Source organism: Falco peregrinus, chromosome 10 (assembly GCF_023634155.1).
Source record: "Falco peregrinus isolate bFalPer1 chromosome 10, bFalPer1.pri, whole genome shotgun sequence".
NCBI lineage: Eukaryota > Metazoa > Chordata > Aves > Falconiformes > Falconidae > Falco > Falco peregrinus.
Window position 1 is genome coordinate 4,025,904 of NC_073730.1, and position 18,556 is coordinate 4,044,459.

The window sequence follows — 18,556 nt, forward strand, 5'->3', positions numbered from 1 at the left end:
AGAATTTTAGCAGATTTTTTCCTACCGTCCACCTTTCATAAAAAGCTGATTTTAAAACAGAATTCTGGTAGCAGCTCATATTTATTGCTGAAGTGAGATCAAGATCTGCAACAGCAACTCTGCTCTGCCACAACACCTACAGAACTGTAACTCATCCTTACAATCACACACTGAAGCAAAAACAAATGTAGCTGACATTTTTCTGCATTTTTATCAGTTATTCCATTAACCCAATTTGATCCTTGATGAGCTCTTGATAAGTGCAGTGACTTGTTCTTCAACAAGTAGATCTTTCTTTTGTTTATTATTATTATCAAATCATTATTGTTATCAAAACCTTCTAACTTGCCATATCCATCAAGTAGAAGAGATCAGCTCTGAAGATACCATCGTGAAAGACAAAAAGTTTCAATTTTCAGCAAACAGTAATTTTTTAAGAATTATATACCCTATAGCAACATAAAAAAAAAACCAAAAACAACAAACAGTCCATGAGCTCAACGTAGACTTGCCTTACAGAAAGGCTGTTAAAATGAAAAATTGTTCCAGCCATGCCATACTCGGAAAAAGCTGCATTCTTCTCTAAATATAACTTACTCCAACACTTTCCTTGGACTGTAGCTTTTGCCACAAGCTTACAATTATAGGAAACTAGCGCTACTATACAGAGGAATTAGCAACTCGACAAGGACGATCCTGCTAGTATTTCTCACAGGAGCTACAGCCTGTGCTACTTGCCCTTACACAGTCTAAAGAAAAGGCCAATGATTCCCAGTGATACAAAAATTGAGCAGAAAACTCTAGCAAGCAAACGGTCAGGTAGTGCCAGGGTTCTGATTCGTGACAATAAATAAAAACCTCTCTGACATTTTTTAATTACAGCTGTGGAGGAAGGGCTTTAGGGAGACATTAGCAAGCAAGATAAAAAAAACAGACCTTCACAGAGATATTAAAATGAGTAATTTGGCTACTACTGAAGAAACTAAACTTCACTCGAACAAGTAACCTAGGTGTGGTGGCTCCGCCACCTTTCTGTCTGCAGGAGTTACAAACTGGCACCAGTGTGCTCCCAAGGGGAACAGAAAACACACATTTTCATGCTCTGAGCAGTGCATCACTGGGAAAGGAGTATCTGGTACAGGGATACTGACATTTCTCTCATCCCATCAGCAACAGTAAATCACATTAAAAAGGTCATGTTAAACCCTAAATCTACAGAAATCTTCTGGTATCTTTATTTAAAGAAAAAAGAAGAAAAAGAAAAAAAAAAAAACAACTCAAAAAACCCCACAACAACAAAAAACAGGGAAAAATAAATGCTTTTCAGTACCAGGGCTTAAATTCCAGCATTTCTGTCATTCTGGTAGGTATATTCCACCAACATTCCTATATTCAGAGCCCAAGGCTGAAATTCAAGAGCTAACGAGAATGCATAAAACTGCTTTTGAGAGTAAGTAAAATAGAAGATAAAAGGACAAATGACAAATATATTGGTTCCAAGTCCTTTTATAGTCCTCCACATCCCCCATTACCATCTCCTATTCCCTCATCTATTCTTCAGAGTTAGAAATTCTGTAGCATGGGCAGTGCTCAGTGAGGTGTAACTGTCAGGATGCCACACTTCCACTTCCATATTTTGAACAGTAATAAATTATCATTTCTCAGGGGCATGGCTGTACTCTGAATGACAGCACCTGCAGAAACTCGGAAGCAGCTACTGCCTTACAGATACAGCCAGCTGGCTTCTTCCAAGGAGGCTGCAGCTCCTGCCGAGTGGTGGCTGTCTGCTGTAATTCACCTGGGTGACATCAGATCCTCGTTTCCAGCAAGCTAGTCTAATTGCACAAAGCATCTTTATTTGTAAGCATAAAACCTATCACACAGTTTATACATCAACTTTTGTAAATTGAACCAAGTTGTTATCGTGACTTGAAATGTCAGTTGTAGCTTTCCTTTGCCAATAAATCTTACAGAAAACAAAACAGTCTTACCACCATATTGTTTTTAATCCACCTCCGGTCTGGAATGGGGTTTCCAGCAAGCAGTACGCATGGCAAAGTGAGCTGCTGCCCCTCAATGACATTGGCTGTGGGTGGACTTACTCCAATCAGAGGTGTAACTTCATTAAATGAGACAATTAGAAAACATTATTAGGAATTTTTATATATTCATGTAAAGTATTAAATTCAAATTTTTATTTTCAGTCCTGTCAATAATGCTACTTGCAGCAGCATCAGACAAAGGTCTCCTTGAGCAAGGTATTATACAAACATAGAGCAAGAAACATTTCCAACAATGAAAACTATACAATTTAAACAGAAAGGAAAAACGGCATATGAAGAAGACGTTGCCATCAAAAAACTGGTAAGAGTTCCAACTTACTTAATTTTATGACAAAAAATATCAGATGGGATTTCGGTATCTGAAATGTCAAAGATGCAGGCAAGAAAAGAAGAAACAAACAATTGAAGGGGTGGGGTAACATAAAGACTAAGGAATGGCAGCAAAAGGAAGACATTGTCCAGCTGAAATCAGATCCAAACCAGCATTTCCCTGAAAACTCATGTTCCCCTGATACCAAGTTGATAGATTATTTTTCCTTACTTGGACCAAGTATTGAAGAACAAAAGTAGCAGGTCTGGAGTGGACAAGAAATAAGTGGTAATTTCCTTTGGGCATAACATTTTAAAGGATTAGAATAGCGGTTAACAGCCCAGCAGAGAATTCTGCATGCTCTGTAAAAAGCCAACAGAAAGCATTCCTGGGCACATGCCTGGTAAATTAATTTTAAGTCATGGAGATTAAATAACACTTTTAAATAGATAAAAACATGTCTGTCAAATACTACTAGCATTACAGATTCCCACTACGGTTTAAGTTAACAAATGCTTTCTTTGATGGCAGATGGACTCCTTTCTTATCCTCACACAAATGTATACATTCCACAGCATTATTTTTCCTTTTATTGCCAATTCTCCAACTGAGATTATAAACAACTCCTTAACAGCACAGCTATTGTCAAAGCTAGACATTTATTGTCTTCTTGAATCACTAAGATTCCTTCCCAGTTCTGTCAACACACTGAACTAAGCAAGTTCATTGCTGCCCCCCCTCCTTTTTTTTTTAGATTAATTAAATGTCAGAAACCCCATCATTAGCATTAATCATTATGGTGATTTTTTATTCCTTAATAAATTTACTTAGGAATAAGAAACAGAAGATAATACAAATCACTTTTCCAAGGTCTGTGTTATAAAGCATAGAGGAACTAACTCAAATTAATGTAGCCACTCGAAAAGACAATGTTCTAACACACAAAATACACTGAATTGCAATATTCCATGCAAATGTCTTCTGATTCACATACATAACCCACAGGTGTCCTATTTATTGAACAAACACCACCAACTATTGCCTCATCCAGTGAATTCCACATACTGTAATGCTGCCAGTCTTCCCCTTCACCATCATCACTGACATTAACCACTTACCCAGGCCAGTTACTGTGATAGTGGCTGGCTGCGACTGAATCCTTCCAAACTGGTTCTCAGCTTCACAGATATAAGTTCCTTCATCACTGACCCACAAATCTAGAGGGGAGGGAAAAAAAAAAAAGGGATCCAATTGCAGTGTCTGAAATGATATTGAAAAGTTTGCAATTCAAGAATACCCTATCCTTTTATCGTTCGCTTTCAGCCAAATCATTCCTTTCCATCTGTCACTATGTACAGAAGCAACTTATGAGCACTTGAGTAAAAAAAGCATTACATACATATATATGAGATACTTTTCATCACTTCATCTATTGCATATACTTTAATATAGTATATAATATGCATAAATAGTATGTGGTAGTACACTCTATATCTACGTGTACATACACTAGCATATAATGCATTGACTATGGAATATTGCTTACTACATATGTGTGCCTGTATGTCAACAGCCAACCCACAAAACAGTACGTAAGACATGAGTTACTGCACTATATGTACAGTAGAAAGGAATTACTTCACCCAGCCTGATTATGCCTAGAAAGGAATAAAAACAGCTGATTAAGAAAATAGTGTAACATCAATTAGCATAAGGGTGACTGAAATGCTCTGAAGTAACCGAAGTCACAAAGCCACTTGCAGAATTTTTAGTTATTACCCAAATTAGGACTTGTCTAAGTCTAAAAGAGTGAGTTTAGAAACAATTCTCTCAATAAAAAAAAAAAAAAAAAAAAGAAAAGAAAATTCATGGCTCCTCAGTATTAACAGAGACCATAGCCCACATGTATTTAAACAAAGGTGTAATAATTTCTGTGAAGAAGAATGAAGCCAATGACCAAACACAACTGAATTTACAAACTCTTGGGAAAACAAACTGAACATCAAAAGCAACAAAGCAGTATCAGAAACACAATCTCTGTAAAAAGACTGGATTTTTATCAAAGCTAATGATTTTATAAAGCAGTATACTAACTTAAATACATTGCATGTGTCGTGTTTCCTTCTGGAATCTTTTTTTAAAAAAGTTCAGTCTACCTACTATTAATGGACAGAGCTCCTGTTCTGAGTTGACTGACAGAACTAACTGCGAATGGTCTTGAGAAAAGGGAAGCACCATTCAGCCGCCTCCACTTAACCTTTGGTTCCGGGTAACCCTGCACGTAGCATGGCAGTGTGATGTTTGAGCCAATATCCACAGATTCATCGCTGGGTTCCTGCGTGAAAACTGGGGGAGCTGGGGCATGGGGAAACAAGACAGAGAGTAGACAGAAATTGAACTGGGGTTGCACCGTGACATTAGCATTCTGCTCAAAGTACTGACAACCTAAACTTATGTTCTCTCAAGCACAGTTATTCCTCTAACAACAGATTCCCACCTCTAGCAATACCTTACAAAAGCACCCTTGCATGCTCTATACCTACAATAGAGAGGCCAGAAATGAGCTAAATATCTCAAAAAAATTAAGATGCAGCCACCCCATCAGACAAACATGCATACTCAGTGTTAGTGTTAAAGAAAATGTATTTTGAATTAAGAAATTTAATGTGCTGAAGCTGCTAAATGGCAGAACCAGGCCTTGTCCCTCGTATAGCCCTAATCCAAGGCTGGTTTAAAATTTAGTCAAGTTAATCAGTGGGAGAATAGAGAAACAATAGATGACCAATTTGTGTACACAGGTGCTCTCAGAAACGCAGGTGTTTCTAGAAAAAATTACTATATGTGAACAGGAATTGCTTGTTCAGAGACTAAGTGTGCTTGAAGGATTGTGTGAGTTAAAGCAGGCAGAAAGAAGATCATGATCCCAGGAGGACCTTGGAACCAAGGTAGAGACTGGAACCAAATAGATGAATCAACTGGGACAGAGTCAGGTGATGGATTCGCAGAACTGACAAGACCAAAGGAAACTTCTAAAAACTTTGGACATTGACTAATGATTTGATAAGCGTATATAAGCTGTGCCGTATCCCTTTGTTCTCTGCCACTCACTGGGGTGGTGGCCCAGCTCTGAGCTGTGATTAAAGCAAACCTAGTGGTACCCACGTCTGTGTGAATGTTTCCTTTAACAGTCAGTATTGTTAAACTCCTTGTGTCCTTCAAGCAGTGTTGCTCATTGCTTCCAACAGTGTATGTGCCTGACAGGAACAGCACCTAACAAGAGGTGATGCGTCAGGCAACAAGCAGTTAGAACTTGAGAAAGAGGAGAGGAAGGGCTAGGCTTCAATAACCTTACACAGTAACTTAAGTTAGTATAATATATTCTCTATTTGAGAATTACATTAAGTTGAGGTTTGAACAGTTTCCTCCCCCTCTGCCTCTCTCTTCCTCCTCATAATTTTTATGCTTTACAAAAAAAGCAAAAGTGAAGGAAAGCTGAAGTCAAAACAGGACAAGGCAACTGTTTAGTGAACACCACCAAAAGGGTGTTCCCAGCACACACCAGACTTACACGTATTTGTGAGAAAGGTTTAGATAACCGAGGCACCACTGATCAGATACAGAAACACGGCAATTAAGAGTATTTACTGTCTAGATAGCCAGGTACTTACAGCCCACATCCAGAGTTATCTTTCCAGAAGCTCTCCCTGCATCGTTGGTAGCCACACAGGTATAGTCACCAGCATCCAGGTCTTGTGTTTCCTGGATCTTCAAAAGACCCCGATGAGTATCAATAATGAGAAATGCCGATGCCCTCAACTCTAAGTCACCTAAAGTTCAGATAGAAAAAAGTCAATGAAATATAGCAATATCAAAATTATCCCGACAAAACAGTGTCCAAGTTTGAGATTATTTCACAGCATGGCTGTATTCATTTAGCAGATGAGTGCTTTGACTTGCTTTCAACTGAGTGAAAAAATTCATTACCACATTAGATACAATCTTTTTTTACTTATTTGTTTCATAAGGGGAACACAAACCCAAGTAGCTTTGGACAGAGATCAGCATCAGGACACTGTGCCAAGCTGTATTTCTCCTTCTCAATTTAGAGGCTACATGTGGTGGCCACTTGTCTGTCAGCTCTGTACCAAGTTGAGAATTCCACAAAACCTAGAAAACAGGTCTGCTACCTCTTAAAGCTCAGCGGGAGCCACAGTCATGACGTGTAAACATTCAAAGTTGGCCCACATGTACTCTTTTGGGATGAATATCAAAGCCTGTTGACTCCTGCTTTAAAATACAAGCCATCCATTAAGTGTAGTGAGTGCAGAAGAAGCTTCCTTTGAGGGAAGGTTATTTGCAAACAGATCACAGAGTTTTGTGCTTCCCTCCAACAACTGTCAGAGATGGAATATTGGACTAGATAAGTTATCCGTTAGCAATACCTAACAGGATTATTTCCAGAAAATCAGTAGGCAGGTGGTTTGTACAACCACACACTGGAGTCAGCTGTTTTTTCTGAGAATAAATGTTCAGTCTTGAGACATGGATTCTCTAACTCCCATTTAACTCTATAGAAACTTCTGCAGTTCTGGTAACCAATATACTGCCTCACTACTAAAAAAACTGTAGTAGACACCTCAGATTCGGAAGAAGAAACATAAAAATTTCCTAGATGTTGCAAAAGAATTAGAGAAAACATCCAACAGGAAAAAAAAGAAAAATGTTTTACGATTTTTGTAGCTGAACATTCTCTGACAGAAGAACAAACCTCATTTAAGTAGGCACAAGAGGCTCAGCTTTTTTAAAAAAATTATTATTAATTATGCTACAGTATGTTAATTCACTGTATTTGAACACAAGCAAAAATTTATGCCCCAGAGGTCAAGTGCCGTATCTTCTAGATTTAAAGAATGTCATACATCAGTCACTAGTTGAACACTACGTAAAGCTTTTGAGAAAACGAAGTCACTTCAAGATCACTGTTCAAAATATTCCTGCTAATATAAATAAACCAAACAAGGAGTAATAAGTGCACCTTTAAACCATTTAACTTGGGGATGTGGGATTCCAGTTGTTTTACACTCCATAACAGTTGTGTCTCCAAGAGCAACCAGAATTTCACTTTGAGCTATGGTCAACGTTGGGCCCTCTAAAAAGAAACAACATAGAAAACGTGAGTTCCTCATCCAAAGCATACCCCATTTTTAAGATATAAACGACAAAAGACTTTAATTTTCTCTTGTCATATGGAAGAATATTTGCACTGAAAGTCAAACATGCTTAAAAATCATGTAAGATGATAAATAAACACTAGGAAACATGAAAAACTCTGATTCAAAGCACCTGGATCAAACACAGAATAGACAGGGAATTTAAGGATAGAATCAGAAAAGTTTAACCTGTAGAAAAATAGAAAGATTAAGAGTCACTCTTCCTCTCCAGCCAGATGTCGTATGTACTCTGCTATCAATGCATTAAAATAATGTTTAGAGGACACAATTCAGATGAGGACTTCAGAGTGCTAAGCATGCTACAGGAATTTACAGAAACATGATTCTCTTCCAAAGACCCGCTCAGGTTTGCAAGCTTAGCCCCCTTCAATATCCAATTTTTTAATTTTTTTTTTTCTTAAAAATACCATAAGGAAGAAATAGTAAGCCCCAAATATCACCTAACAACACTACTCAGATGTGAACAAAAAACAAGTGACATTTCTGAGCTGTTCAACATCTTGTCTGAGTTTTTTGAAATTTCTACCAGTATGATCTGCATAGCTCCAATTTTAACAGTTCCTCCCTGATGATGTATTACTTTGCTTTTTTCAACTTCACTACATTGTTTCTTTAACTTACCAATGTACGTAAGGATGGATGTCTGTTTCTCTGTCCCAGCTGAGTTACTTGCCAAGCAACCATAAATCCCTGCATCTTTTCGAATTGCCTTTCTTATGATTAAGGTGCCTTCTTGGGTCAATCTATACCTAGGAACATGCAAAGGACCAACCAAAATGATTAGTTAAAGAAAAAAGAGTAACAGTTACATCCACATTCAAAGCAGCAACATGACTAGATGGTTTATAAAAAGTATTGCTGGTTTGTTCTCATGATAAACAACAAGATATTATTATGTCTACCAGAGGATATCAATGCATTTTGTGAAGAGTTTAAATTAATCTTGTAAAAAGCCTTCTGAAGAAAACTGAATTATTTCTATTTTAGAGATAAGAAAATTGAAATTAAAGTTATAAAAGTGAAGGCTGAGGTGCTATTTGAAACAGTCAGACTCCTGTGAAAGAAATAAGAGTATTTTGGCATTCCTCAAAACTGCTTTCTCACATAGGAAAAAAAAAAACAACCAAAACAGAGACAGCTGTAAGCCCTACCTGCTCGAACCAATAATAAACATATCATTGTGTGTCCATACTATTGTCGGCTTTGGATAACCCATTGCAGAACACCTAATAGACACTTCAGAGCCTTCTGTAAAAGTCTGATTCTTAGGTGAAATGACAACCCTGGGTGGTTCTAGTAAAAGAAATAAAAACAATGCAATTCAGAAGATCCAATTTAGAAAACACAGATTATAAACAACTTTATTCCAATTCTCAAACAGCTCTACAGTGAAAAAACAATCCTACTGAAGGCCAGAGCCCACTTGTTTCCTCTCTTCCTCTAGTACAGTCTACCGAGTCCTCAGCATAAAACACGTATACCTTTATAAAAGTTAGTACGTCGGGATTCAGGGTACAGAGACCAAATCAATTCACGCGCCTACACGGTTTCCTGTATTCTGAGATCCAGAATTTGGAGCACCAGTTCTGCTGGAAGCACCTGGTCCATGAACCTTTCCCAAGTTCATTAGTTTTTCACTTGTAGATTTGATAAAAAGCTGCCAGAACCAATCAAAGTTCACCAACATGATCCATCAAGGTGACAAAGCCAGGCTGAAAAAGGCATAGGCTGTGCGGGGTTATCATTCCAAATAGAAACCATGAGAATATTGGTGGTTTCACATGGATTGAACTTGAATGTAATAATTAACTCTGATTTCTTAATGCATGCTTAAAAATCAGCAAAGCAGCAACAGAACCAATTTTGAGAAATATAAAACAAATTTGCGGTGATTCCTGAAAACTAAAGCCAATGACCACAAATCTTCAGGCAGGCCAATGGTAAGAACATAAGCAGACTGATAAAAATAAAATTAACAATAGACGTGCACACACAGAGGAAGAAATTAACAGCAAAATAATGTTGAAGACCACCGAGTCTAGTGTTAGCAATGCCCATGGACGTTCTGGATTTCAGCTGGATTTTCACCAGAAAACTGACCGGTGAACTTCATAGAATGCATTCCCTTTTATCCTTAGACAGATTTCCTCAGTAAAAAAGACCACCAAAACAATTCCCTGTGGCAACTGACATTTTCTTCTATGGTACATACAATTTGGTTTTACTTACAGTGGCAAGAAAAAGATCCACACCGCTTAATGGGTGGAAAAGTAGCAACCTGTAGTACCAACTAGTGCTACTTCATCTTTGTTAGGGCATGAAACCAGCTACTATGTGATCAGTAGTATCAGGCTTCATCTTGGCAACTTTGCCTTTTGCTAATCCACACTGCATTAACATCTATTCCTCCACAGCTGATCTTTTTACTAGCAACCATGGAATGAAAAGCCTAAGCCTAACTCTCCCTTTTTGGGGAGTAAAAGGGGCTAAATACACTAACTACGGAGGTACCTTGAATCTAGGACTGCTTGCCTAGCGGTTTTTTATTAGGTTCAGCGGGAATTACACCATCCTACAGACTCAGGTGATGTTTGACATGTTTTCATGGCTACTAAGGAAAAACATGTGTAGGAGCCAGTACACACAATATATTTATGCATGGCATAATCCATCAAGGACAAGATGAAGGTGTGATGCTGTGCAACTTCCAGCTGAACAGTATAAATCTTTCTAGTTCAGTCTGTCATAATGCAAACAGAAACAACTCAGACTGCTACTACAAATACCTTTCTGGAAGAATTAATACCATGCCCATTTCATCATCATTGCAGGGAGGGAGATTATTGTCTAAGTTCTGTGTTGCAATACCCTTTGCTTAAAAAACTACTCACTAAAATCCACAGTGTTTCTGGCCCAGAAGAGGAATCTCCCTGCAGAAGATTGTGCTGCTTCTAGGACGGAGGTGAAGCAGGTTCTGCCTCCTTGCAGGGCAGAAACCCTGAGGGTTTGAACCAGCAGGTTTGTAAGTGACTGGCATTGCAACACAGAACTTGGAAAACAATCTTCCTCTTCACGATCTCAGCACACTTAAAGACAGGGGATTAGTGACTGATAGAAAAATGAGATAAGGAGAAATTAAATAGTTTTCAAAGGCTCAAACATCAAATTAAGAGCACAGCTAAGAACAGCAGGAGATCTCTTCATCTTTTACATGGAAAATTTTATCAAGGGTAGCATAGGTTTAGGAAACACAGATTGGTGAGCCTATAGATACTATCGACTGAGCCACACTGCTGACTTTAACAAGGTGTCAGTACCTCTGCAGGTCCAAACTCACTTGATCACAAGGACTAATTACAGCACATCATAGCTGCAAGGCAGGGGAGCACATTACTGTCCCATGGATATGAGATACAGTCATAGTTACTATAGAATTATTTGTCCTGTAATACAACTTACTGGATAGGAGAGCAAGGATCCCAAAGGAAATACTAGTTTTGAAATAAAACTAGTTGAAGCATCAGTACACAAGTCATAGACATAACTTTGATGTAACCTTTTTAATATACTTTTATTTAAAATATATGCACTATGTTTTGTGTTTGAGTTTCATGAGTATTTCGCATCTGTTAGTGTTTCGTGCAAATTTGTCTGCATGCCCCTACTAAGCACATGAAATTCCTCTTTCAAAGAGAAATGGAATTGCTGCTGTGAGGAAAGCTCTTTGATGCACTATGGCACCCGGTGCTCCGGGCAGCAGTATTATTAGTGTCAGGACTGGACTGTTTTCATGGGAGTTTATAAAGGATTTTGAGACCTGTAAGTAAAAGTCTAGGCAAAACCAGACAGCTATACTGCCCAAGAGAATCAATACTTTAAATAATAAACAGCAACTAATTTGCACTAAGTTCCAAACTTGTGAACACAGATGCATATAATGCCTTATTTCCTTTCTTAAATTTGTGTCCGTTAACCTTCCCCAAGTTCATTAGTTTTTCACTTGCAGATTTGAGAAAAAGCTGCAGGGTTCTCAAAAGTCTCTCCCATGTTTCATAACGTTTCTGAAACCTATACACTTCCAGAGGAAAGGCACCAAAGGAAGGCAGAGCCATAGTTCCAAAAGTCCTAGGATTAAACCCAAAAATGGGGGGGGGGGGGGGGGGGGGGGCACAGGCAGGGAGAGGCAAGAAATGGATCCAAGTTGCAGAACTGTTCTCCAGTGATTCACAACATGCACAGACTTCTCAGCTATTTTTCTTTTGTTTTATATCCTGCCAAGAGACACAAGGAGATCCCCTGCATGCTCTGGTCTTCAGGAAGGTCTCCTCTCCGTGTCGATATTAAGAAACTGTTTGTTACATGTTATGCTTTGGCAACACACCATTGCCCATGCAGTTATTTTCACACAATGATATTATCAGGTGAGAAGAAGAAGATGGAAGGAATATTTGTATTTAACATATAAGCAATGGAATGAATTGGGAAGAGTCAATATACACAGCCATAATAATCAAGCTACCAGCTTGAATCAGTGAGGCTACATTTACCCATTTGCCACTAATTAACCACCTTGTTTTCTTGCTCAAAGGCCAGCCACCAGGCAGGTACACAGAACAGGCTTTCTTGTATGACAGGTCACTGATTTTTTTTTTTTTTGCCTTGTTCTTTGTAGCTTAAAGGAGAAGATTTGTATATGGGCAAGAGAAGCACGAGCTCCTTACAGTTGCAATCCCATTCAAGGCTGTAGAATAAAAGTTTTTAGACAAAATAGACCATGGGTAAAGCTTCTCAAGTGAAAGAAAGTTGGTGTGAAGATTGTAACTTGAATATTAGGGCCATGGATTGTTACATTAAAACCATTTGAAGCAGTTAGACTTAACATGAAAAAGGATCAGCAAATACCATTTTTTTTTTATTTCATACAACATAAAACCTTCTTGTCACCCTTTATTAGAAAAAAACAGACTTATTGCCAATGTTTTTCAACAACTTTCTGCATACTTTTTCTTTTTCAACAGAAACATAGCCCAAAAGCCACCCTGCAGATATGAGTAATGGATCATTCAAATAACGTACCAATATTTTTGTGCAGCACCCCCAAGATTCTTTCTTGCCTTTTACACTAACAAAAGTTTTGGAATAATTTTTTTGAAAACGGAATGGCTCAGCCTATTCAACTGACAAGTAATGCACTAACAAGGCTAAATAAAAACAAATGTGTATCTAGATTAAAAAAACACCATGTAGGAATGCAACTATGGCAGTAGTTTGCACACATTTGTTGCAAATTTTTTACAAGGGTTTGATTTTTGTCAAATTTCACTTCCTCTAGACCTTAGAGTAGGCATCGAGATCATCCTGCACACACACAGGTACCGGTAGAGAGTGGATGGAGCCCCATCCTCGTGTCCCGTCTGTTCACTAGCAGCCCTGTGTACTTACAACCCATTCTTGTTAGCATCAATTAAATGGGTCTGAATTGACTACTTGGGTTTCTAACTACCAAGATACTACAAGAGCAGTGCTTATCACAAAGCTCTGTTTTTAGTAATGCAGGAACTGTAGTGTTGGTGTAAAAAAATAATTCTCTTCAGACAAAAGTCCTGTGTGACCACAGCAACGCCTACAAATTCTTGTGTTACTGTGAGTTTTATGGATATGCCTTAGTTTTCCCATGTGGAAACATAAATGGAAGGAAATGGCTTTGATCTCAAACTGTCTAAAAACCTACATAATGTTAGTGTCAAGAGTGCATACTGGGAAGGCACAGGGGGGAAAAGATCCAACTCCACTATTATGATAGCTATTAACATATGTCAGTGAGACAGAAGACTGGGACTATGAAGAATTCCTCCCAGAGCACAGATTTTCATTTTGATGTCAGATCGGGTACAGAATTCACATTATATCCCATGTTATGAAATAACACCACAAATACAACACATAACCCGTCACTACATTTGCACAAGGAATCCTCTCCATTCATCTGACTTCTATTAAATTTAAATCATGTTTTAGCAATATACATTGGAATTAATATTCAATAGAATTTTATACTTGTGTTCACAAGCCAAATGAAAAAAGTGTGGAAGAAATATTGTATACAAACAGAAAAACTGACAAAGGCTCCTGTTTGAATAGCAAGCTCAGAACAGATTTCTTACAGCATAAATAAAGATGAGAACATTCAATGGGGATAAACAAAAAGTAGCCTTCAGCATTAATCAGCCTGTCACATTCATCTGTACTTTTGGCATCAACCAAGTGAACCTAATTAAAAAGGAACATTGTCTTTGGACATTATTATCTCGCTTCATTCACTTGCCAGCCATCTCAGGTAGCTGCCAAGTTCCCACTGATCTCCTTCCCAATCCACCCTCAACCACGCAGAAGTGCAGGGGTGTGTCGTCCTGCATCATCCCTCGTCCTGGCACTGCGAAGGCGACGCTGCACAACAAACCACGGAAACGTCTGCTTCCATAACTGCTTCTGCATTAGCTCAGGTGAGCAGTACACAGCACTGCCACTCGCGGTTGCTTTTGTCAGACTCTCCATGAAGCTTCCAAGGACCTACTTAACTTCTGTAGGGTAAAGGGGAAGAGTTATCTTCTTGTTCAACCAGTGAGTATACACAAGCTGCGATTTCACCTGTGCCAGCAGCACCCTCTCCTACCGCAGGACAGAACAAGTTGATCTGCTGTGCTATACTACGCAGCATCCAACCCACAACAAAGAAAGCACGCTGTGAAAGACAAGAAGGGAAGGAACACCCATCTTCTCTCTGTAGCCAAAAGAACTACTTCCCAAAAGACATGTAGATACGCACTACAGTCAAAGAGACTTCTCACCAAGGTTGTTTTTCATAACCTCCCTGCACTTCCTTTTAACCTGGCGTTCACTGACTGCATGCACACTATCAGAAATAGTTAAGCACCCAAGTATTTACTGGCTGTGAACAAGAGGCCATAAAGAAAGCATCTGACACCATACACACCCCATGAGTGACCTTTTCAATGGCCTTCCTGCAGGAGAACAACCTGCAGAAGGAAAGTACAGAAAGAAAGGCAGCTCCTTCCTCCTCATGTCCCTGTCCAGGTTTGTACTCAGCCCTAGAAGTTGGCAGGCTCAGGAAAAACCACCCTGTGAACACCTTTATAAATGAATATTAAAAAGTCAGGCTTCCTGCTCCAGCAGAGCAGCGCTGACATGCTGCAGATACAGTACTGGTTTTCCAAGGTGATGTTTCTTTATAGAACATGAAATAGGGGACTTCAGCCTCCAGAACTTAGTGGGTTCCTTCTCAGGGGACATGTCCCCATCTTCACATAAGAAACACAGTTCACTTTATTGAAATGTAAACTGAACTTGCTTGTGCTCCTGTGTATTACCAAGGACTACACACAGCCCCCCTAGAAGGGTTGCAACTCCAACACTTTCTTATAGCTACAATACTTAACAGTTTAATTAATAAAAAGCACAAGGAAAACTGCTGCAGTAACAGAGATCAAATATTCTGCAAGAAGCTAGTTTCCAAGAGATCCACATAGTCTACTGCCTTGAACCAGAGGTTTATGTAGGTCAGAAGCCACCTACAAGTACTGATTTCTAGATGTTATGGTTCCATTCCTCCAAAACTCCTCTTAGAGATCCTTCTGAAGGCCTACATTTTCTGTGAGAAAGCAAGAAAATGCCGAGCAAGAAATCAAGTGACAGAAATTAAGATGAATTACACTAATTTCCTGTTTAATGCCCTAATATTTTTTATCTTTCATCAAGTTAGGACTTAAATTCTTTGGAGTAAAAACTCATCCTACATTGCATAATTTGAATACTATAAAAAAAATAAAAAAAACTTGATCACTTATTAGCTAATTCATCACAAGTTCAACAAGACACAGAAAATGTAAAGGTATTTCTAGCCAGATGAGCATGTTTTGTTTGTCTTGCTTTTCTACTGATCTGTAGAGGACTTCACCCAGGGAATATTATCAAAATAAACCTCCCAAACAGTAAATTCAAGCCAACTCACGAAATCAGGCCATAGGAATGGCTAGTCTAATAATGCAAACAATTTTTTCCCCTATCACTTCCCTTTCACTGAATCTAGAAAAAAAACTCTTAAGAATGGCGGCTGTATGGAGAAGACAAATGAACTTAGGGATGCTCATTCATTTTCCTGAGTGGCAGAGTACTCCAGAGGCTGCTCAGGCAACTCCTGACCCTTCTGCTAACCTGCATTTCTTGTGCAAGAGGATAGTTTCTGAAAAGCAGCTTAATGACTATCATTAAGCCTGCTGTGAATGACAGTTAGGAGCTGGGATATGCATTGATTCATCTTCTCTTTCTTTCAAAGAAAACTGACTTTTGCATCACAGAACATTGCCGAGAATTCAACTGTTTTACTTCCTGCTCTAGCAAGGGTGGAAGCATCACAGTGCTACCAGATAGGAGGTAGGAACTTCAAAATACACAGCTGAGGAAATAATATCAACTCATCTTCTCAGACAGTTCCGAATAATCTAGAAAGCAGTACAGAAGGCACTAAACTGCTTTTCATTCTTTAGGACAGACACCTTGCATTTAATTAACTTTCTAAGTTTGAAATGGTAAGTAAAGCAGTAATACTTCTATTTTATTCCCTTCCTCATTTTCTCCACATTTGAAGAACTCAGTACGGTATAACAAATTTCTCCTTGCCCATTACTGTAGTGTGCACCCATGTACCAAAGTGAATGATATTCACACAATCAGTTATATAGAGATCTCAAAGGACTAAGATGTTTGTTACTGTAGTGTCTCTTTTCAGAGAAAAGAGCAGAGGATGTTCAGGGAACCAAGCACTGGGTTACACCTAGGAGGTAACTTACCTTTTGTCCATCAAGGCAGTCTCTTTCCTGGAATTATTGTAGATACAAAGTATAGGCACACTGAAAGTCCTGTTGTGTTTGTTCAGTTTCTGCTCCTTGTGTGGGATGTACCCAAGTATTACCATTGCTTTGGTCACATATATTGTCTCCTGTGCAATTTTTTTTTTTTTAACCTGGATTTCAAGCGGTTAGCTGGCTGGTAGGTACCCACATCAGCTACCTACAGTAGGCAGCACACTTGCAACTTGTCAATCTAACAGGTCCCACGTTCCGCCACTGCACGTTTAATGTGGTTGACTCCACTGACAGGACAGTACTCATCACGCATTGGCTTGACAAAAGATCACTTACAGCAATGACAATATTTCAATGCTCAAAGTCAAGAAATAAAGTTTATGTTTAGGTACATGGGTGGGTGGAACATGCAATATGCATGCTTACTTCTTCCAGGTGCGGCTTAGGTGCTTCTAGGACTTCCCTGCTAGCACAGATCACTCTGAATTATTGAACAGTGCTACTCATAAGCAAATGCTAAAAACACCTTCCAGTTGTGATGGTGATACCAGACAGGCATTGCAACATTTTTAAACGTTCAGCAAATAAGCAGGTAAAGGAAACCCACCCTGCTATGGACAAAACAGTAACTACAGCATCTATGATTTTATTCTACCTGTACATTCAGGTAAAGAAATACATCCAAACTGCTGACCTGCACGCTGTTCTTCGGTGATCTCAGTGCACAGCAACTGGCACTTGATTACCTTAGATGGATCCCAATAAGACAGATTTTCAGTGTTGCTTCATTTCTTATTAATCTACTGCTGGAATTCATCATATGCTGAGATTACTAAACTCAAACATCTCTACTAATTGCCAACACAAACACAAGCAAAAGCCCTAAGTTTCTACATACTATTCAGTGCTGTAGAGGCAAAAGACTGTTGCAATCCTTAAAAGAAGTGTTTCATTGTCTAAGCTTGCTTACTTACACCACAAAACACGCAAAACCAAGACTACCATGAAATTACATTTAGCATCACCCAAATTCCAGGGATCCGAGTTTTGATTTTGTATTTAAAATTCTTGGAGGGGGAAAGAAACAAAAAAACTCACCAACCAACACCCAGAAATCAATCTCTTCAGCATGCACACTGTTCCAATTTAAAAAAAACCAACCAACTAAATTTCTCAAATATACACATAAGTAATACTGATTGGGGGTGGGTGAAAATACCAGACTACCAAAACACACCATATTAATTTAACCTGATAAATATGCATATAGCAAACTTGTATTTTACCTACAAGACTGTAACAAACTGGAAAGAAAAAGTTTACACGCTCATGGAATTTCACTCAGTGAGAAATACATGATGGAAAAGTTTTGGAAAAGATCATTAGTGTTTTGCACTCCTGGCCAATCTCTAGCCTCACATGGGTGCAATATGCTCCTCCAGGCTTCTGGTAAATTATATGAAGCACCTGAAAAACAGGTGAATGCCCTTAAAAATTTTTATGTTTCCATACAAGACCAATCTGTTAGGAGGACTTGAGCAATTCACACTATGTAGCCACCATCTAACGACGACCAAAGATGAGCATGTACTTTAAAAGTTAGTCATAGCACTCAATAAGCAGCACTAAAATCCTAGAAAGGTTGAGAACTTACGTTCCTTGAAACTGCATTCAGTGACCTTTCAGACTGCTCTGAGCAGATACCACCAATCCACAGGCACGAATTTTAAATAGGATCTTCATCTAGCTGTGCTCACTATTAGTGTGGAACAACTAGTGACTTACTATAGCATGTTCTCTTTAACACAGAACATGCAACTTGGGGGAAAAGTCATCTCTCACTCAAGATTTTAGTCTCTATTTGTACAGCCACTGGCACAAAATCAGATTCATGTTCTCTTTCAGCAATGGCAGCATCAAACCGAAAGCTTTCAAAACAAGGGTTTACTACAATCCATTTAAGCATGTAAAGCAGATGCTGGGTTATTCGTAGAACTACCAAGATCTGTTCTCTGCCTTAACTCCCACTTCAGAAAGAAAAAGGGGATGAAAGCAGTGTACATTTTCTGA

The 18,556-nt window shown here is 38.7% G+C and overlaps 1 protein-coding gene across 1 annotated transcript in view; it reads right to left on the minus strand.

The window, feature by feature from the left end:
- HMCN1 (hemicentin 1) overlaps positions 1-18,556 on the minus strand; it is a 202,623-nt gene that overhangs the window by 109,253 nt on the left and 74,814 nt on the right. The window contains exons 12-18 of the mRNA XM_055815315.1: positions 8,756-8,897; positions 8,226-8,353; positions 7,409-7,522; positions 6,042-6,200; positions 4,534-4,728; positions 3,492-3,590; positions 1,992-2,119 (exon numbers count right to left, since the gene is read on the minus strand). Coding sequence (XP_055671290.1) covers positions 1,992-2,119; positions 3,492-3,590; positions 4,534-4,728; positions 6,042-6,200; positions 7,409-7,522; positions 8,226-8,353; positions 8,756-8,897 — 965 coding nt within the window. The remainder of the gene's footprint in view (positions 1-1,991; positions 2,120-3,491; positions 3,591-4,533; positions 4,729-6,041; positions 6,201-7,408; positions 7,523-8,225; positions 8,354-8,755; positions 8,898-18,556) is intronic.